Raw genomic sequence first — 23839 nt, forward strand, 5'->3', positions numbered from 1 at the left:
CCTACTCATGTCAATGATCTCACTACTGTAGACTAAACGGAGTATAGTAGACTTGTTAGATAGCAGACAGGCGGCGCACGCGCAACGGCCCAGTATTACCTCAGTCGTCGCCGCGGTGCCTGACACATGGTAACAGCATGTTCCTGCAGTAGCAGCCGTATCGTATCCGATGGTAACGTTCCGGAACGAATTAACAGCTGTCAGTGTGTATTGACGTCCTATTCTGAAATAAATTACTGATTGTTTGAGGTGAGTGTAGCGTTTATAAAAAATAACATGGTATTTAATTTAAATTTGTACAAATTACAAGTAATTAGTTTTTGACTATGATTTAACATAGACGAATAATGATAAATTCTTATTTTATATCACTTTTATATATAAATATTTTTCTCTAAACTATAAAATAATTATAAAACTTAATTTTGTATTTCTATAATGTGAGCATTTAAGGCTACCTTTTTTTTAATTTAATTATCATACATAAATACATTAAAAAAAATTGGATTTTTAATACCACTTAAACCTCTTGGGCTTGTGTGTGATACTTTATTCGGTTCTCAAATATCACTATTTACATTAATATTCTGCTGTTTTACCAAGGTTGGACAGTAAATAAGCTCTCAGTTTAAATTTTATGTTTTTGACAGTGATATTGTTCCCTATATTGTTACCTATAATATATATTTATAATTTTCATCTTTTAATATACAGTGTATTATTTATTTCAACACGTTAACATACTTGTTTAATTGATAAATTACTATACTTGTATGGTTTCTGTAATGCTATTTCCTACTGCAAATATTTTGTTACTTTAATTTTGATTGAATATTTTAATAATTTTTATTTCTAAATGGTTTTGTTTTGTAATTAATTTTATTATCTAACACAATAATATAAATAAAGATATTTTTGTATAGGTATAAAATTTTAAACATCGTACGGATAAATTAAAATGATAACCTTTGACCGAATTTATTAATTATAAAATATACCTATAGTAAGAGTATTGTGGATTAAATAGTAAAAATTTTGCAATAATGTATAAGTAGACGTACATATGAAGTGGGAAGGGATTAATAGTAACGGAGATAAGGGTGCCATTAAAATATTATAAATATTGGACTAAATAGAAACATATCGGGATATGGCAGTGAAATTACAGAGTACAGAGGCACAACTAGAGGCACAACAAGAGGTACTCAGGAATGGCAACGCATGAAGTTTATCATGGATGTCACAGTATAGGTGACGGTTACGATTTTCCATCAGGTGGGCCGTCAGTTTGTTTGCCATTCTAAGTTGAATAAAATATATTATCCTTCACACTACCCCCTGGAAACTATAATGATTGACTATTATCATTATTAATAATTCGTCGCGTTGGACTAACTCACTAGACGTCTCTCCCTGGTATCCCACTAGCGTAAACTAATAAAGTATGCGGGATTTGTGTTATATTTTTATATTTGAAGAAAATATATATCTACATATTATACATTGATAGTTACAACAGATATAAATAAGTAACTGCTCTATGACATAAAAAATAAAGTTATTGTGGTAATTTCGCCCGTTTATTTACGAAGCAGTAGCTATGGAGGAGATCTATTATCGTAAAAAGGATTGTAAAGTATGTAATCTATGGGAGTTGAGCCGAAATGACGGCCAAGGTTAACTCTGTGAAACATCATAACTTACGTTGTGAAATTAATTATAAATTTTAGATATTTTTATTCAGCTTTTTAGTATTGTTTATAATTTCAAAGTACTGTAATAATTTTATAAATATAAAATCTGAACATAGTAATAACATGATTCATAAAATATTAGATGTTGTCTGCGGGTTTATTCGCACGAAACTATTATTTTCCGTTCTTGTAGGACTTTCGAAATATTTCTTTTTAGTACTTCCCTATTTTACGTTTTATAAAAATATCCTGTGCAAAATTTCATATTACCAAACCTACCGGTTTACGCTGTGTGTTGTGTCATTCAAAAGTGAGAGAGTTTATGTTGGTAGATATTTATGAGTACGTAAATACGTTTACGATATATTACTGTTTTATTTATATTTTGAGAATTTATATAATTTGAGAATTTACTAGTAAAATAAATTGCTAGTTGTGATTTGGCCCATGGACTATATATAAATATACACTTGTAAATATGAGATGCCTAGTACCTTTATTGCATTTATCATAGGAAATAGTTATTATTCAATAATAATCGTAATATTGAATAATAATAATAATAATACTAGGTCATTTTGAAATTTTGTTTAGATACTCTTTTTGGACCTCTTAGCAAAATAATAATATTTTTCGAATTATTTTCATTGAAATATGTCTGGGCCAATAATATCTAAAATTGTTCCAAATTTCCAATCAATTGCATTAATAGAGACGGACGGACAAACGGATTGACGTACATATGGACGAACAAAGTCACACCATAAGGATTTGTACCTTTTTGGTACGGAACCCTAACAACGATTTTCATCGTGACAGTATATTGCTGTTACTCGAACTATATATTTACTTACATGTTATACTTATTGGATGTTCTTTTTAATGTCTGGTAAAATTTTATGTGACTCGTTCGGGTAAGTAAATACCATTAACTGACCCAAGTTTGACAGTTCCAATTTCCGATATAGATATTCTGCTATATCCACGGACTTCCGTACGGCGGGTTCCGAGCACGTCGCGCAAATCAAATACAGATTCGATATCAGCTGGTACCATTTTCAAACTTTGTAAATTATCTCGAGTCTTGCCGTTGGGTTATTTTTGTTATCTGATTTTTATCAAAAAGAGCTGTCCTTATCATAAGAATTTGACTATCGAGTAATTGAAATGATTGTGGGACCCTTATTACATTTTTTTGCTATTTTGCCCCAACATTTGTAATTTTCGAAGTTTAAAAGATTTATGTGGCATGAATCAAGTCTTCTAACCATAAAATATTGTAATTACAGAATTGTATGGTTAGAAGATAATTAATTAGTATTTTTAACAAAAACATAATTAGGCAAACTAATGAACTACCTAGTATAAAAAGGAAGCCTGCTTGTGGCGCATCTGGCTGTTTCTCATCGTCTAGAGAATACTGAAAGACTCTAATAAGGGCGCGATTCTAATTTGACTTTAATTTCTTAAGCAAGTTTAATTAATATAGAACATTTTACAAAGCTAATAGGAACATTAATAATAATTCAATCTTTCACCAATTTCAAAAAAGAGGCAGTTCTTAATAATTTGTTTGAATTTTTTTCATAAAAAATGGGAGGTGGTATCATAGAGTATATGCACGCGTATATATAATACCCCTGGTATTGCAGGCGTTCATAGATTACGGTAACCGCTTACCGTCAGGTGGGCCGTATGCTTGTTTGCCACCTCAGTGGTATAAAATAAAATAGAGTATTCTGTACTGTTTATGGTGCTGTTTATGTCTGTAGTTGAATATTAACCACTTACCATAGAGAGATATTAATCAGTTTATTTAGTTCCCAACACACATATAATAAAAGATAAATTAACATGCTCAAATACAGAAAAGACATAAAATGACAACAAAAAGTTTAAATTGTGTGTGTGTGTTACAATAACACAAAATAGTCACATCTTAGTTTACTGCTTTGCCCTCCATCAGATAGACCGTCAGTTTGTTTGTCATTCCAAGTTGAGGAAAATTGCTTGTATATATGCAAGCACTGCTTTGCAATAAAAACCGAATGTATTCAGTTGACTGTCAGACTATATCAACAGAACCGGGTATTCGTTATTCTTGTGGTCATACCTTTAGGAAATCTTTACCTATAATGATAACAGCCATAATCGATTAGCTTCTATCTACCCAATTTAAGATTACAGTCGTCAGCACGGAAATTTGTTAATTGATTTTATATACTGCAAATAATAAGTATACCTAATTTATATTGGGGAGGAGAGGAATTATTAGTGATGGAGTTTAGCAGCTCCATTGCTAGCAATACACTCTATCTAATCGTGATTAATTCTTGTTGAATTTGTCACATTGAGTTAATGGACCTGGTTTCATCCTCATCATAATCATTACCAGTCACTGGTGCTCCACTAAGAGACTACTTAAGAAACTAATTTATATTTATTTTTATAAAAGATAATTTTATTATTCCAAATCATGATTATTAATAATAATGATATAACATTATGTTAGGTAATTATATTTCTAAATACAATTTTCTTCCTTCAATTCCTGTAATCTTGACATGCTTCCTTTACTTAATTTATATTCAGACATCTCTTTGATAATATAATTGTATCTGACAGACAAATATATAAATGAAATAATGACATTACTGTTACGAATTTCAGTGAACGTTTAAGTTTCTTGAAGAATAATTTAAGTACAACTTATAGACGGAATAATAACCTATTTTGTTTGCTATTTTTTTCTTTATTATTCGTTTTATTAAGTCTCTAAAATGACGTTTAATTTCATCTGTATTTATGTTTTGTGAATAAAATTAAATTTTGACTTAAAATATAATTTAATCAAGTAGTATAATGTAGTAGTAGTACTACTCATGAAGATTAAAATTTTTACAGGTACCTTAGTACGTATTTACTGCCGGCCAGTATTTTAATTTATTCTGCATTGATTCTCATTCGATTATATGTTTTGTGACTTTGTCTCCGTAATCAATATGTCAATTAAAAAAGAATATAAAGTAACCTATGTCATTTTCATCAAAAATATTGTATATATATATATATACATTATTTTTGATGATTATATATACCTATAGCTATAAAATTTCATGATGATTGGTCGAGCCGTTAATAGGCCAAAAGGAAACAAAAAAATCATTCTTATATTAATTAATACATACTAACTGTTTCCTGAGACTTTATTATTAAAATCTATATTTTAACACGCGCACGCATCTATATTTTAAAGCACGCGAATTTATAATTATAAACTTAATCATAACTTCTAAACTTCTTTTACTATAGAGAAAGTACCTGTATTATCTGTTAAGAATTACCTACTCGTATACCCAATTTCATTTACTCATATATCCCTTTAGCTGTTAAAGCGTGATTTAGTAACAAACATTTAAACATTTATACAAACTTTCACATTTAAAATATTAGTGGGATTGTTAATGCTAACGCCACTTCAATATTGTATTCTGAGTATTTAATTTATAAGAGTAGTAGATATTACGACTTTTGTGGCAATCTTCTCTTCCAACCGAGGATTCTCTGAATATACATGTAATATTATAAGCTACTTTGTAGCCATTTAATAGCAAAATGGCTTATATTCTTAAATATATATCCTATTACAAATAAATCCTATTATAAATGCGAAGGTTTGTGAAGATCTATGGATAATTGTTTATCGCTCTTTAACTAAAAATTACGCAATAATTACTGCACAGATTTTATTAAAATTAGGTATATGGATAAGTTATATTCTAACTTAACATATATTGCATATTTTTTATATATTCACGTAGGCGAAGCCGCGGAATTCAGCTAACTGTGTAAAATATCTACTGTTCTTTGTCAATCAATTTAGTTGTATTACTTTTAAATTGTACATTTGTATTCTAAATCGAGAATTAGAAGATTTATTCTTGAAGTTAGTTTAATTTCTGTTTATAATAAAATCCACATGCACATTTATTTACAGCTATTAACTCGAAATAATAAATTAAATTTAAAGACCTGTAGTTTGCCTACATGAATCAAGTTTAATAAACTTTTAATCCATACTTCTATATGAACAAGGATGAGATAAGTTGTGATGATTTTATACTGACTCAATAACGGATATTGATTATGCTAAAATGATCTATGAATTTTGAAATCCATGTTCCTGTATTAATTTTACTAATATAATAAAATTGTAACAAGACGATCTCTGTGCATTAGAGATATTTAAAAAAAAATTATATATGGGGTGTTAAGACAAATTTTGTTTATATAACTATATATTCGTTTTAGCATCACGTAAAAACTTCTGCGGCTTTCACTGTTGTATTCCTGATGGTCTTAGTTAAAATCTGGTTTGCTTTATCTTGATACACCATCTAGAAGTGATCTATTTCATTGGTTTTTGTACTTTTGAAATCCACGAGAACGAAGTAGCGGACAAAAAGCTATTAAGTAATAAAAAACAGAATTTATGAATATTCCATTAAATTCCAATAGGAAGTGAAATATTATTTGCATTAAAAACCTCTCTCACTACTGTACTGGTAGCGTCGGATATAACTGTCAAGATTCAATTATAATTTAACTTTTCTGAATAACGATTTTTGTATTGTATTTTTACATTGCGCGTCGAAATATTAATCATCATAAACTTTTAAAGATCCCATACTGTACATAAAATAATAATAGATATCATTAATTTCTTTTTTATATAATTATATCTAACGAAGTCTTATAATTTCATTGTTGAAGTATCGCTGTATCACTTGTAATATAAATCTATGTATCTATATATGATGGATGTTTGTGTAAGGGTCATATGGTTGTCATCCTATTAGAGCTAATAAATTATAGGGGAAGTCGTTACAATTTGCATAAACGTTCTTATATATTCTTATATCTTCTATAAACATAAATCTTTTCGAGGTAATTAAATTTTTAATTCTTTTTCTAATAAAAACAAAGTAGTCAAAATAGAAAATAATAATAATAAAATACTGTAATCTTATTGTTATCCTACATTGAGGATGTAATATATAAACTGAAACTACTTAATAACAAAACAAACTAATTACACATCATTGGTATTAGTAGCTGAAAATCAGTTTTAATAAATGTAAATAATTTCAGAGAAAACATAAAAAAAGCTTCACATCATGTGCAAAGCATTTTAGAAACACGTACTTTATTCATATAAATTCCAAAGAGGTATATACGATATTAGAGATTGATCACAAAGTTACTAAATTAGTGAAATCTGGAATACTATAACCTAGATTTTCTGATGAATACTGATCACTATATTCAATATTATTTATTACCGTTTTACAGAGACTGCAGTAATGTCTAATTTTGTAATATTTGTAACATTTCGCTGATCTTATTGAGTATTTAAATTTTCATAGATCATACTAGATAATGGATTATATCATTATTGTTTACTGTTGAAGTTTACAGGTACGTTATTATTAAACACTAGAGTGAGGCTTTATATAGAAGTCGTCTGCTTGATCTCTGTTCCACTTGTGTTTTTGTTGACTACTTACCAGAGCATAACACATTAGTGCCCAGGAATGGTAATGTATGAAGGATATCATGAGTCACATTATATCCTGTGATATTCATAGTGTTATTCACATCTGTAGGCCCCGATTATCACTTTCCATCAGGCAGGCCGTTTGCTTGATTATCTTATTCTAAGTTGCGTGATATAAAAATAACTTTTGTGTTGATCTCTAAAGAATTTATTAAAATGTGTACAACAAGATGAAATTCAGTATTGGTATTAGTGAAATTAAATGATATAAATCCCAAAAAAACATAATTAAAAGATCAAAATAATTTTTGAGCCTTTCATATAAAGACAGACATAAGTATAATCATGTGAGCAATTTTGTACGAAAACTGGAAAAGAAGATATTTGTTATGCGGTTGAAAAATATTTATTGCGGACAAGATTTGATTAAATCAAATCAAATAGACATTTGGTGACAGATACGGAACCATCCATTGATGACTAAGGGATTTCACGATCATTTTTCATACGTAGGGGACGTAAAGTGCCATAACCTTTTCTTTGCATTGCCTTTTTTTTTGTCGAGGGGAAATGCTCATGCAGACCCGCATTCCTCGGAGGAGATATGCGGGTACTGCCGGACTCTTAGCGGCTAAACCCCCCCCCCCGATGCTCTTTTTTAGCGCTTTGTTCGAGACGTGGGTGTGCGCCAGCAATCGTCCCGTCCCAAACGCATTGGTCCGTCTCTCTTTGCATTACCCTAGCTTAACAATTAAAAGATTTCAGATCATTCCCTTTATGGTGTGGTAGTTGATTGTATGGATACAATATCTCTATTATTAATCTAGTTCTTTTATATATACAAATTAGAGGTAGCCAATAGAAAGAACAATCGTAAAACAACAAAAGAGTACATAATATTTGAATATATTAATATTAAATGATTTATAGGCATATATATATATATATATATATATATATATATATATATATATATATATATATTGTAATCAATATGTTGGTTGGTTTATTCAGTCAACCGACAAGTTGGTTAAATAGTTATGGAAAAAATGTTTATGACCATCATACTCTTTAATTAAACGCAAAATCATGTCATAGGCGCAACGTGTACGGTAATTTTATGGAGCATAAATTAATTTTGGCCTGTTACAAGAACTTACGTTTATGAGAATTAATTTATGGGTAATACATGCAAAAGGCGATGACATCTAGTTTCAAGGTCTGCAAGGGACATTTATCAGGTCGGAAATACGGTTACACTCTATATAATTTGATTGTAATTTAGGACAATATCATGTCTGCAAAACATCTGTTGAAGACTTGTTGTAGACTTCATAAAAGAGGTACTTATTTTATGAAACTAAAAAAACAACAAATTATACTAAAAAGTTGACGACCCACTTAATGTAAAGGAGTAAATGTCTATTATAGACATGAATAGTACCCTAAACGTCACAAAGTGGAATGCACTATCATGCCTATAGTACCATCAGTTACTCCTCGATTAAGGTATTTATTTCAATAGCTTTTTTTGTCTAAGTTGACGTAATATTTTCGCTAATTTTGCCCTAATTTTAATATTCTTTTTACAAACGATGTCTCATGCAGAATTGGTATAAAATTATCCATATCGAGATTTTCTATTGATGTTGATCTTTTTTGACACAAAATCTTATTATATGGTATTAATATTAAACCATAAATTTATTTATCGGAGTACATTGGACGTCTTTATAATTTACCTACATATGATTAAATATTTCTCCCATATGAGATTCATAATTTGCTCGAGCAATTTTGATAAAATATTGATATACCAATTTTTAAGTTATAATACTTATTTAATTTGGTATAAAAATGTATAAAAATCAATCTGTCTCAATCAGCCGGCGATTTATCTGATCTTTATAAGTAATTTAGATATTATTAGTTTATTTCCCTGGAATTAAAATTTTCATTAGTTTATTCATTATTATATTAAATGTGTGTCATTTATATATGTTATAAAAATACTAAGATAGCGCTCAATCATTCCGAGGTAAGACCTTCACGTGGCAGTGAAGCGTAAGTTGTATGTGTTCGATGAACTGTAACCATAGGTTATTCAGCGGCTTTAGGGCACGGGCACGCGGCTTATATCCGGCAAGTGCCTTTAATTTATAGTCATAATAGCTTATACAGATTTAGGTGTGCATATTTCCTTAATGTTGTTTATCTTCATATGACCTATTAATATTATGAATGCGAAAGTTTGTAAGAATGGATGGATGGATAGATGTATGATATAGATAGGTTAAATTTTATCCAATTTGCTATAATACGAGTATATTTAGAGGGAGACTTTGTACAAAAGTCGATTGCTTGGGTACCTCTGTCCCATTCATGTTTCAACCGTGAAGCAGTTGTGTTTGCATGGTTGTGTTTCGGTGTGAAGGGTGGGATATGGCGTGAATTTACTGGGTACAGAGGAATAACACCTGAGTCCTTAGGAATGGAAACGCATGGAGGGTATCATGGGCGAAATAGTATACTCTGTTATGTCCAGGGTATTGCTCATGCCTATAGGCGACGGTTACCACTTTCCATCAGGTGGGCCGTCAGTTTGTTTGCCATTGTAAATGTATATATATATATATATATACTACTCATATTATAAATGTAATATTTATATGATTGCTACTTAAGCACGCTAAATGGATTTGGATGAAACTCCATACAGGAGTAAATTATATTCTATCTTAACACAGGATACTTTATACACTGATGATATAATGCTGCGGGCAAAGTCGTGGGTAACAGCTAGTATATAATATATGGTACAAATATAAATCGCTAATGATGACACGAAAATCATCAATCACAATAACTATTCAGTAATGTTACTGCCTTTATGACGCTATACCCAATGAACTCTTCAAACTGAAATAGCATGTAAGCAGGTTTCTTGATGTCAATTTAATCGGCGAGACAGATAATTAAATAATAAATTGTAATAGTTTATATATATAATATAAACGAGAAAATATTTCAATGTCACTAATAAATGGAATAAAACAATATATAATTTACAAGTGAAGTTTCTGTATATCTATCTAGTTACAAGTTGAACACCAATGTATTATCTGTTATGTTATGTTATGTTCACTTGTTGTGGTTAGTTAGTTAATTAAATATTGACATTGATGTATGATTATTTGTTATTAGTTGTAGTTACTATTTACATAAATTCGAGTAAAAGTATCCTAGGTAGTTTAGAATATAGTTAATATATGTAATAAATTTAATACAAATCCTATCAGGTTATAATATGTTTACCTTGTTTGTATGAATTGGAAAAAAATCCGAGTAAAGTCTCTCTATAAATCAAATTACTTTCAAACCAGCCGTTCTTTCTGGGGTTTATATGGACAAAAAATATTCTTTGTTCTTGTCACTTCTGTCTCAAAAGTATGCAATTAGTTTTCTAAATAAGGGATTTCTACGTAAGTGCAACCCACTAGCAGATCGACCTAACAATTATTGGGGTACTAGTCCCATTAACAATTCGGGGAATTATTAATAGAACCAGTACCCTGTTTTGTCCTTTTAGATTGCGTGTCGATATACGAAAACTGGAAGTATAGCTTAGAACATCCATTTGTTATATTACCGACGCACTTTATTACTGGAGGGTAGAGGCTGGTGGCAATATTTTATAACGATATTAATATTTGACACGGTGAATAATCCCAGTCACCCGTTTTTCGGCACGTCAATGTACCTCGATAAAATGGCTGATAATAATTTGTTAAATTAAAAATAATAATAACATAATAAACACAAGCTGACTGTTCACCTGATAAAACCGATGGCTATAGGCAACAGTATCGTGAATTTTATAGCCAATAGTACTTCATGTATTGTCATTCCTGTAGACAAAAAACAAATGATATATGATGTAGACATTATGGAATGACAGTAACGATAGATTTACAGATTCCGGTAATAATGTTGGTTCCACACACATGGTTTTAAAAAGATTTTAAACTTAATCCACTATATAACTTCGTTTTTCTATTCCATTGTATATTCAACCGACTTCAAAATGAAGATGGTTTTCAATTCGGTTGTATTGCTCATAATTCCGTTAGTTATAGTCTATAGTTTGGAAAATTCTTTTTTTATTAGAAATGATATACTTAGCGGTTGGTTCATATAAATTTTGTCAAAATGTATTCAATAGTTTAGTTTTTAAATAAAAAAAGAAACTAGTTTTACTACAATTGAAGTCTTTTTTTGTGGAACAGAATATTAATTATGTTATTTAACTAGTAATAGTACTTTTATTGAAGTTTTGTGTTGGTCCTATAATAATTTTGTTATTGTTAATATAAACTTAGTTTATTTCTATATAAGGAACAATTTTAAATTATTACTAATCGTTTTTAGGCACAATACCTTTTGCTGGCATCTTTTTGTGATTATTTTATTATGTGTATAGGCAGCGGTTACTACTTTTGTATAGAAGGCAATTTACAATAAGTAACAATAGGAACGTCCTCATATGAATTACTATATATTTATCCAGTGTCTCTGGCAATGTGAATGACCTAGAGTAATTAATTGTCGCTTGAAATGTACGGTCTGCAAGGAAAATAATTTATTTTGCGTTGTAACTATATATACATATTATATTGAGGATAATCTTGAAAAAAATATTTTACCAGGGTTTAATATCTAATACAAAATAATATATATCTAAATATTTGAATATGTTCTTTTTAAAATTATACTGTCCTTTATGCGTTATAACTATTTTAGATAGCAAACTTTAAAGTATTTTAAAGGATACTATGAAGTAAAATATTCTCATTATAATTAAATAATAAAATTTAATGACATCACAGGGCTTCAACTTATCTGTATAATTTTGTCATGAAAACGTAATTTTTTGTTGTAGATAGGACCAACTATATGTTAAATTTATAATAACCAATTTATTCATTACCAGAGGTAGACTGCACAAAAGTGTTTGGGTCTGGGCTGTCCCATTCGTATTTTAACCGTAAAACAGTTGTGTTTCGGTTTGAAGGGTAGGATATAGCAATGAATTTATAGGGTAATACCTTAGGCATAAGACCTTAGGCATAAGACCTTAGTCCTCAGGAATAGCAACGTATGGGGGTATCATGAGCGAAACTGTATACTCTGTTATGTCCATGATACTATTCACGTCTATAGGCGACGGTCCATCAGGTAGGCCATCAACTTCTTTGCCATTATAAGTTGCATAAAAAAAAAAACAGAAAAATGGCATTTTTACTCAATAGGTATTTTTCGTTATACATGAGTATTGAGTAGTAAAACTATGAAAAAGAAGAGCTCATAATAATGAATGTTTATAGTACAATGATCTGTGCTAATGGAACATTAATTCTTCGGATAATTGTAATTCCACGCAACACGGAATTATATTTAATAATAATGCTCTATGTTAGATTATTATTAGGTATATGTTTCTCATATTACAAGAAAAGTAATATGAATTGCAATTTATGCAACTAGTTTTTACCGAATTTGTACACGTGGATTTCAGATGTAAAAACCTAATAATAGATCGCTTCTAGACAGTATATAAAGATAAAACGATAACCATTTTATAAATTAAACTTTCAGGAATACCATTGTAAAAACCGCATCTAATTTCGTATAGAAGTTTCTGCATGATGCTGAAACAAACGTACAGACAGAAAGACAATATATATATATATATATATATATATATATATTGGTTTCTATTGTTTTTATTAAGAATGTTTATATACATACACATATTTAACGAAGTCCTTGTTACTACCATATTAAAGCAGTGACCATTCTTTTTTTGTTCATTTTTATTACCATCATCATCATATTAGCCTTTAACTGTCCACTGCTGAACATCTGCCTTCTCTCTTGAGGAGTTTTGGCAATAGTAGCCACGCTTGGCAAGCAGATTGGTAACCGCAGTTAGGTTTTGGAGATATTTTAAGAGGAACGCTGCTGCCCATCCCTCGTCCTCCCTTTGTCGCCTCTTACGACACCTACGGGAAAGGAAGGAGTGGCCTATTCTTCACTGGGACCACACGGCGGTCATTTGTATTGTATTGTACTTAAATCTTTCGGTTTAATAACAAAATATTTTTATTTATTTACATATGTACCTATTTTGAATAATATCATATCTGGTTGATATGATAATATTAAAAATATTGTTACTTCATTAAGAAGTAACAATACAAATAGTAAATTAAATATTATAAATTAAAAAAAGTATTTAACATAGCTTATTGTCTTCTTTTATATACCAGATAAATACATTTCGCTTGATAGTAAGCTGTTATCGTAGCCTGTACGTTTTTCCCCTAGAAGCTCTGAAAATCTATAAGTAATGATGTTACTTACTGTGGAAACGACTCTATTAATTAGGATTACTTAGCTGCTATATCTATGAGGTGAAATACTTAAATTGTTGGTAGCTAGCTTTATTTTTCGTACAAGAAATCTCGCAATGCGATATTTTATCAACTCAATACAAAAATATAAAACTTAAAACTTGTTTCTCATTTGCCAGTTTATTATTCTCTATAGGAGAAAAAAAACAAGACTTAACTAACATTTCTAGAACTAATACTTGCCAAAAATTTCATCTAAACTTTTATAAATGGTTATGTACTTACAGAAATGGACAATCAAGCGCTGAAAATTTAATGAGTATAAATATTTAAAATTAAAAATGATTTTTTTAGATATGACCAAAGATATTCTTGACCTCTTTGTCAATACCATATACGGGAGGGCAATTTGTCCATTTTCTTTCTCGAAACAATACCAAGCGTCATATCTGTGTGACCTTTCTATATACGTCTAGCGAAGATTGAAGGTGTTAGAATTGTGTTGCTACATGCACTAATTGCATTGTTCTTGAGCCATTGTGTTCGGCGTGTACTTATTCTGAATATGGGTATGCTTTTATTTTGCCACCATTACCTATCTAAAAAAATTTTTTTTGACAATATGGTTATCAACTCAACTGTATTTTCTGTCTATATGTGTGGAGTTATGATATCTTCACTATGTATTGATTTTATTTATTCTTTTTATAGCAAAGAGTGTGGGTTTACTCCCTTATTGGTCCTATTGTCAGGATTGAGATATTTTTTAATTTCATTTTAATTTTTAAACTTTATTATTCTACATAGGTACCAAGAGATAGCTAGGTATTGCTTAATTTGCATAATAATACAAAACAGAAATCTGGAACATGAGTTTTCGTGACAGTATACATTTACAAACTTTAAGTAGCTCTATACAAGTTATCCGACAGCGGTAAATTTAATTAATTCCCTTATGACAAGGGATGATTACTTGATGTAATCTTTATATATATATATATATATATATATATATATATATATATATATATATATATATATATATATATATATATATAACTGTATAATAATTAACCCTGTTATTTTATAATCCATTAATAGTAAAAAAGATATAAATTAGCTGAACTAATGTCACTTAGTTAATTATTAAAATTTTAAAACGCGCTCGTCCACCTACATCTAACTTAAAAGCTAAAAATCATGTAGAGACATAATTTAATCAACATTCACAAAGCAATTACGAGTATTACGCAAGTACTCAAAAAATATGGATTAATTTTTTAGAGACTTTTGTTGTGAACTCAAGCGTAGAGGACTTTAATTATTAATTTTGATTTGATTTAGAAAACAAAACACAAAAGACTATTAAAAATTTTTTCAATATAAAAAAATTTAATACCATAAATTGTACTAAGTTCAGTCAAATCTAATCATGTCTGTTCCAAATGTAATATCATAAAGTTTATGCCAGTACCACCTCAGTATCGTTATTTAAAACCTAATTTACATTAAATATCTAGTAGCGAGACACTAATTTCAGGATATAATTTCGTGATTTAATTGACATTTAATCTCTAGTATCGTAATATATGAATTATTTTTATGAAACTGAAATAGTCTTTATGTATTTTATGTAGTATTTTATTAAAGCTAATGTCGTGTAATTGATTTAATATCAAAACGTGATGTGAAATTACTGTTATATTGTTGTGTCTGCGTGGTGAGTAGACATGTTAATTAGCTAACAGCAAATCAAATCTAGACTCTAGTTTCACACGTTCTGAGCTATGAATAAGTGCTTGTATGGTAAATTTGTTTACTACCACTATCATCCGTGTAAGGGTGGAACTCATAACTTTAAAAAGGATATTTTTGCTTGCCTTGAAAAGATAGCTTTCAGCAATCCAATCTCATAATGATTATCGGTTTATGTAATACTCTTATTTTTCTCCAAATATAATATGTGTAGTGTAAATAAGGCATATTCTGTCTCTTTCATTTTCGATCGAATATTTTAAATATTTATAATTTACTCTTTAATCTATATCTATATACGTATATCTAGTATATACACCTGTAATATTATTATATTGTATGTACTAAGTTTATTATTCTAGCGCCTTGCCCTTTGTAAATCACTGGTGTCCCAGAGGACTCATGGGTCATGAATTTTCTATTCTTTGTTAATGAAGGTGGATGCCCTTCGCACATTATAAAATATAGACACGTGTGTATTTGCCATTATTTATATTATTAAATTAGAGAGGTTGTATCCTATTGGCGCACTATCCCGACTTATAAAAAGTCAACGTCATAAGTTCGAATTTGACTGATATACAAAAAGTTTTATGTGTATTAAAATTTATAATAAACTCATAAAATAACATTTTATGATTTATCTAGAAACGATTTGATAAAATTTCTATGGGAAAGTATATAAAAATATACATATAAAAATAGTTAAAAAATTTTTTTTCAAATCAATTTATAACTGACAGATTTATATTATAACGAACATAAAAAAATATAATTGAATCTTCTTTTTTTTTTGAGCTCGGTTGAAAAAGATTAGTCTAATTTGCAAATAGAAATTGCTGTATAAGCACAATTGAAACTGCAGGATCTATACAAGTAACAAGACTTAAAATGTGCTCTAAGATAGAAACGATACTGAAATTACTGGTTGATATACGAGTACATACGTTATGGCAATTTAATAAGCTCTGTAGTATTGCATGGTAGGGAAAATTATAAAGCCACAAGCTCTTTTTTTAATATTAATATTTAATGTATTGTTTTGTAACCTATCTAATTGATGTATCGTACAGTGTTCAATAGAATTCATTAGCATCCTTTTAAGGCTTTATTCTACTGATAAATTTCCCCCAAATGATCATAGGGCGATCCACAACGAAAAACTTAAATCTCCTATATAAATAGTGCTCATATCATTAACTGTAATATTAGTATAGGAAGCACAATTTTTTTTAACTTTCTTTCGACGTATATTTCTTTGGGAAGGATGTTCAATTTCACTGGTAGAGCATTTTCTATATTTTGTATATAGGTATACTGATATCTTCATACTGTACTTATTAATATAAACTTATGTTTGCTTCTAGATGCCGAATACTCGTGAAGTTCTAGTGGCCAGGTGCAAAGAATATGAAGGCGTTGTGCTCTCTTATTGTTGTTAATATATTTATTGTAATAAAAGTTTTCGCCGAACACGTGAGTATATTATAAAAATACTAAATGAGTAAATACAAAAAAGCCTGAATGTAGTATCAGTAACTGAGACTGTCTTATATTGATTTATGAGAATAAATAAGGATTGTGTTACTAAAAGTAGACAACAATGTTAAGTTTGAAAGCCGATCTATTTTGCCGCTCGACAATAATTAATATTTCTTTTGATCACGTTAAGTTGCAGTGGAGAAGTTTTGCCTCTGTGGAATTTTGTTTATCTGGCTTCCCCTAGATGGGATATGTAATGAGGTAAAACGCAAAGCATGGTTATACTTTGTAAAGAGAAAGATATTATGAATGTTTGTTCTGTTACAAGTGGGAAGAATATATCAATTTAATAGCAGAATGGAAGGCAATAAAGAGATGTGTATAATCTTTTATGTTAAAAACGCTTTTTTATTTTATTCGATCATTAGTCATAAAAATTAAATTAGATTTTACAAAATTATCAATGTTTTTTGCAATTAATAAAAAAATATTTGTGATTTCATAAACATTGTAGTGTTTTCCCCCAAAATCTTCACTTATTTAATAATCGTTAAAGTGGAACTTCCACTTCTTAAGTTTTGTTTATAATCTGCTAACAGTATTTACAATAAAACAAACATATTCATGAATCCAAATGTTTTATTGTACGGTGATCAAACCCATAGTCATCGGTAGATATCGCAGTTAATTAAACCGCCGAATACCACCAAAGTCATCAAATTATTCTTATTACATATATAGACCAACAGGAAATGTACACGGTACATATAAGGCTCATTGTAACAATTAAAGTAATGCAACGGATCACTATTGAGATGCACTGATGCCAAAATTGCAACTATAAAGAATACTTGGCTTTCAGCCAAATTAAAATAGCTACATCTTTTTTTATCAATTGGCTGCAACTATTGTGTGGAAACTATGGGTTTTTAAAAGGATTGACCTACATTATTGAATAACAGTGGTATATTGATGCTATTATATACCGTTTCAATATTGATAATAGTGCAGCATTTGATTCATCAAAATCAAGGTTACTATACCTATTCATTAATTTCGTTTAACCATTCAGTAATATATTAAGATCAAGTTCAGATATATTATTATATACTCAAATTAAGAGGAAGTTTATAAAAACTGTGTATTCTAAGGGAAAATGTAATTCTTCTCTTGTTAAGTATATATATATATATTATTGTATATATATTATTGTAGGAAAAGTAAAAAAATGAAAAGAATATTTGTTAGTACATATGTACAAATAGTATAAGTTTAAGGAAACATTGAAAAAAATAATAATAAATATTCAATAGGATTTAATCTAGTTCCATGTGTATTCAGGTACTTATGCGTTTGATGTTGTGAACAAAAGGGTCATCTTTGTTATTTTGCATTACATTTCATTTACATATTGTTTTTGAGGATAAAACAAAATAGAATGGCAGATTTATGTATAATACAAATACATCAACATTTTTTTGTGTAAAAACTATAAATATATTTGACATATTTTATGTTTTGAAATTAATGAAACATTAGATATTGTTTTCGGGACAGATACAATTTCACTATATTAATTATAGGGAAAGTGGAAGACATTTTTATTTCAGTAGTCACCATTTACATATGTAAAGCTACCAGAGAAATTATGGGGAATAATTTCCCGAGTATTATTTTTGGTCTGTCTAGTTTAGAAAAATAAATTTTCCTAATTTAAAATAATTTTTTACCTATATTTTATAAGTTTATGAAACTATTACAAACTTTTCCAATTACTTTCCTTGGAAACTATATAGAACCAATTATGGTACTTGTAATTTATTATTTATTATATCGAAAATAATTCGTTTCAGTATTAGTAAAATATTTATTACGCTTTTAAGAGATTTTTTCGTTTCTTTAAATTAATATAGTCCTCGCTTAAATAGTCCATATGAGAAATAAGTATGACATTTACATACTCTTTCAGATTGATACTGAGGACGCGAGAAGAGATGCGAGAGTGGTGGACACGAGTGACAATCTATATGAACATACGCGGAAATTAATAGTTGTGAAAAAAGGTATGATTAATATAATTGAAATTTTAATGTAAGTATATATATAAACTAGCTTTTTGCCCGTCACTTCTTACGCGTGAATTTTACAAGTAAAAAAACTAATGATATAAACCTAGATGGCGTATCACGATAAAATATACACCAGTTTTTAAATTAGATATTTAGGAATATAGCTCTGGCCGCATAAAACCGCATCTAATTTGATGCAGTAGTTTTTACGTGATGTCTGATCAAAACTACATACAGACATACAAATTTAATATTAAATTTATTAATGACAAGCGTGCGTAGTGTTAGTCGAACATGCATAGGCTTTTTAATGACCATATATTTTTAGACATCACTCAACTCACTTAAATAAATATAAGTGTACTTATAATAGTTTATACATATATTAACAGAGATTTAAAAGAGTAACTATTAAGTTAACTGCAATAGCAGGCGCTTCTCAACTGATAACATTAATCTGAACCCTGTAGTAGATTTAAAAAATTACGATTTAAAAGTGCTTGTAAACAAGTTTATTTACATAAAGTTGATTTGAATTTCTCAAAATTGTTCTTTTGGTTTATTAAGACCCCGTCATTAGACATTGTTTAATTAGAATTTACAACATTAATATAAAATAAAGGGGAGTTAAAAGGCAAGTTACATTAATCATAATAAGATTTGCTCTGCATATTTTGCCGAGTTTATAAGTCTCTCAAGTTGAGGGCGTACAATTAACATTCTTCACACTATGTTCGCCAGTTACATATATAACTCTATTATAATTCGTGTACAAGAGAGTTTTTAATCTCCCAGCCCTGTATTCAGAATTGGATAATGAACGACTGAAACGATAATGATAAATAGGTATAAACGTAAAGATATAACGCGTTAACCACTCTATTACAAGTACAGTTATTCGGAGTCGATCAATGTAACTTATTTATAATAAGCGATCGTATATTGATATCAATAATAACTTAGTTACTTTGAGTGTTTCGGAGAAATACATCATCTAACGTTAATGTCATATCAACTGTCCTATCTCCTTAGATAAAATGGCAAATGAATCTATGGTAAATGTCTTTTTTTGTGCGCATGGAAACAAACGACATGCTGGATGCTGTTGCTTTTGTACTCTATTTTGATTTATTTTATTCGTGTACGTTTCAGCGATAGCGTAGGTAGATTTTTGGGCCAGTCTAGACCAACGTCAAGCGAAATAATTCGAAATATGTTGACGTTGCCCTTACGCTTGAAAAAGAATGGGATTCCGAAGATGCTCTATCATAATTTTTTTCGGTACTATAGCTATTACATTTGCCGCAGCCATAGATAACCTGGGGCTTGGAGATAGAGATTTTTCCGTATTTTACACCCAGCCAAATAAGACCGACGTGCTATAATAAAATATTATAATGTACTAAATATATTATTATTAGTTGCAATGTAAACTGACAATATTTCATATATATTTCGAACTAAGGGCTTATTAATAACTGACTAGTAAATATGAATACTGTTATCGAGTAAAGTGTTTGTTTTAGTCTCGTTGGTTTGATATCATATGATAAATAGTCGTCAACTTAAGTCAGGATTTTGAGCTCATATAAACCTTTGTCTGTTAAAGTATAAATATACAGAGCACGCATGATGGATTAAGGGCCATGGCATCATCAGCATACAATCAGCCATTGTTATGTAAAATACTGAAGTAAATTATAAAAGCCTTTTCATTTTATAAAATACGTGAAATTTTGTGTCCAATAAAAGGTAATTTGCTAGATGCTGCAGTATACCGAATTTATATTAACCCTGTGTCATATCAAGTTTCAAAGATATATCAATAGCTTTAAATAGTCTATATCTATATTTTTTTTATTGCTAGAGAGGAAATCAAGGATGAGTGGAAGAAGGGATTGTTAGTAAAGGGAAGGTTAGTCCTCATTGCTATCAATATACCTTATCAGGTTGATCTCCACGTGGTTCCCCCTGGAAACTATCGTGACTAATATATTATTGAATTCGTCACGATGGTCTAACCTGCCTTTTCATCTTGATCAATCATTCCTCACTGATTCCATGCCAGAATATACCGATAGCGCGGGTTACCATTATCTATTAAAAAAAAAGGATGATTAGCGTATGCATGCGGTCTATCGTTCTAAAGCCCTTTCAGAAGCCAGCTTGTACGGGTAGCTGTAAATCGTCAAGTTTGCGCTTAAGACGATTGGTCAGGTTTCTCGAAAACAGTAAATAGACGTGATTTAGAAGAGATATTGTTCTATAGTTATTCAAGTATAGTTCTTAAAGAACAGGGCTACCGCACTTCTATTCTACGCCTCGGACGTAACACCGCTATGGATGATAAAAATAAATAGCCTCTTAAGGACTATAAGTGCCGGTTTTTCATCCGCTTTCAGAAGCTTATACATATATCTATATACGAGTATATAAAAAAAGATCCTAATTGACTGACTGACCCATATTATGAACGCGGAGCCTAAATCGCTTAAGCTAGACTTTTGAAATTTTGCAGTTAGATTTTTTATATAGCGGATTAGGGATTGTGAAAATTCAACCTCAAAGGATAAAATAGGTATTGAAAATGTTAATGATATAAACAATTTACTAATAAAAGAGTAAAATAGGAGATGAAAGTTTGTATGGTAACTAGACGATATCTGTACATGGAAGATATTGAAATGAAAAAAAATGTGAAATATGATCTTAATAGATCATATAAGTGTCAAACAATAATTTTTAGACATTTTACTCATATGTTTGTTCTGGTATCATATAAAAACTACTGCATGAATTTGGATGCAGTTTTCACTGTTATGTTTTTGAAAGTATAATTTAAAATCTAGTTTATATTTTATATTGATATGCGATATAAAAATAGTCTATTTCATTGATTTTTTTACTCTAAAATACACGCGTACAAACAAGTGGGTATATAAAGCGGGAAGTATTAAAAATTGTTAATTTAATTTAATTTTTAATGGTAAAATATATTGCACGATTTTGTAATGTTATCTTTATTATAGGTTGCAATAAAAATCAGTTCTGTGTAAATGTAATAAACTGACATACACATTCGAATTTATAATAGATACTAATTAGGATTTAAACGGGCAAGTTTAAGCGACTTCGTCTCGGCGAGGTGAAATTAGTCAACCGATTAACGTGTAAAGTATGTACTTTGAGAAGTACGTGTAACTTTGTTTCATAAATGAATGTACTGGTTGCAAATAAATTTTATGAGAAGGTTATCCAGCAGGTTAATTAGACTTTTATATAAATAGTAGTACTATTTTATATATAAAATTGACTTATTATATATATATTTAAGTATATAATAAATAATAATTAATACTACTGGTTATATTACAAAACGCTCTCTACTCTCAAACTAAGCAAGCATGTACTATGAGTACTAGACAACTCATTAAAATACTTACATACTTTTTTTGATAAAAACCTACATATTATATATAAAAAATACCCAGACCAATACAAACAGTCATGCTCACGAATATAAATGATTGTATTGTGTGGGGATCGAAATTGCGACCATTGGAAGATAAGGCGGTGTGTTAAATCGCTGTATCAGTCGGTCATCATACAGAATAACTCTCACCACAAAAAATATAACAGCTAAATCCTTTTCTTTATTTATATGTACACTACATAGTCTAAATTACCTATATGACGAAACTAGTTTTGAAGGCTAGAACAACCGAATCCTATGTTGTGAATGCTAGAAATAGGTCTTGCTCAGAATGGTCATGGTCTAATCATCTCGAAGGTGACAAGGTCATGAGTTTTGGCGTCTTTTACGACAATAGTTTACCAATATCTACTAATTTTTACCATCTATTCAAGCTAATTAAATGATATAATTTTCACTTAAATATATAGAAGTATTCAATTACCTAGATTTAGATAAATTTGTATATCTGTTGTGTGGCTTACTAGTCACTATTTTTTACTACCAATGAATCGTTAGTTATAGGTGACGGTATATCTTTTTAATGGATGAAAATAGAATAGTAACTCTATCAGTATATACTGGCGAGGCAACAGTGAGTGATGATAAGTGACGATGAAAACGGATTAGTTAGCTCATCGTGACGGATTTCACAAGAATTAACCACGATGGTTTCCAGGTGGAATGCAACCGTGGAGATTAACCTAATAAGGTTGCAATGTTGTTAGCAATGAGGCTCTTAGACCTCATTACTAAGAACCTCTTTTCGCCCGAATGACAATATTAGAAGTTAGTAAAAAGAAAGGTGAAAATTAATTTGTGAAATATGAAGGTATATTTTACGTAATAGATGTTAAGAGTCAGGCACGTTATTCAGAGACTGTAATATTCAGTTTATAACTCACATTTATTATTATCAAAATAAAGTAGTGACTACATTTACCAATGGTACAGTAATATCTATTATTCCTTCATTAATTATTTCAAAATACCTTGTAAAATGAAATATTTGTGTCTTGTTTCATTTAGGAAGGTACGAGTTTATATTTCTATTTAAATAAATCAACGATTCGTAATTAAAAGGAACGTACTACTACTTTATTATAATTACAAGTATTTCTAATTCTTCTGACTGGTATTTGCCTATTACGTTTGAAACTTGTGATTGTTAATTGATAATTAAATCTAACAACTTTGCCAACTTCTTTTATAATTATTTGAAAAGGTTTAGATTGCTATGAACCTAAATTGTATTTAAATGTATAAGCATATTAAATTAATAAATCGTAATTTGTATTCTGTTATAAAGAAGTACTCTTCGTTCTAGTAATATGGTCATAAATATTGAACACAATCAATGTAGTTATCTGGAAAAAATTGTATTTTTTAAATTAAAG

At 29.4% G+C, this 23839-nt stretch overlaps 1 protein-coding gene across 1 annotated transcript in view; it reads left to right on the forward strand.

Moving 5' to 3' along the window:
- LOC113511846 (vitamin K-dependent protein C) overlaps positions 1–23839 on the forward strand; it is a 38819-nt gene continuing 14980 nt past the window's right edge. Inside the window, exons 1-3 of the mRNA XM_026895568.3 lie at positions 1–249; positions 16787–16895; positions 18871–18964. Of these exons, the coding sequence (XP_026751369.2) occupies positions 16830–16895; positions 18871–18964 (160 nt within the window). The 5' untranslated portion in view covers positions 1–249; positions 16787–16829. The remainder of the gene's footprint in view (positions 250–16786; positions 16896–18870; positions 18965–23839) is intronic.

This window comes from Galleria mellonella, unplaced genomic scaffold, assembly GCF_026898425.1.
Source record: "Galleria mellonella isolate WM207_F2 unplaced genomic scaffold, CSIRO_AGI_GalMel_v1 utg117, whole genome shotgun sequence".
In the NCBI taxonomy this organism is placed as follows: domain Eukaryota; kingdom Metazoa; phylum Arthropoda; class Insecta; order Lepidoptera; family Pyralidae; genus Galleria; species Galleria mellonella.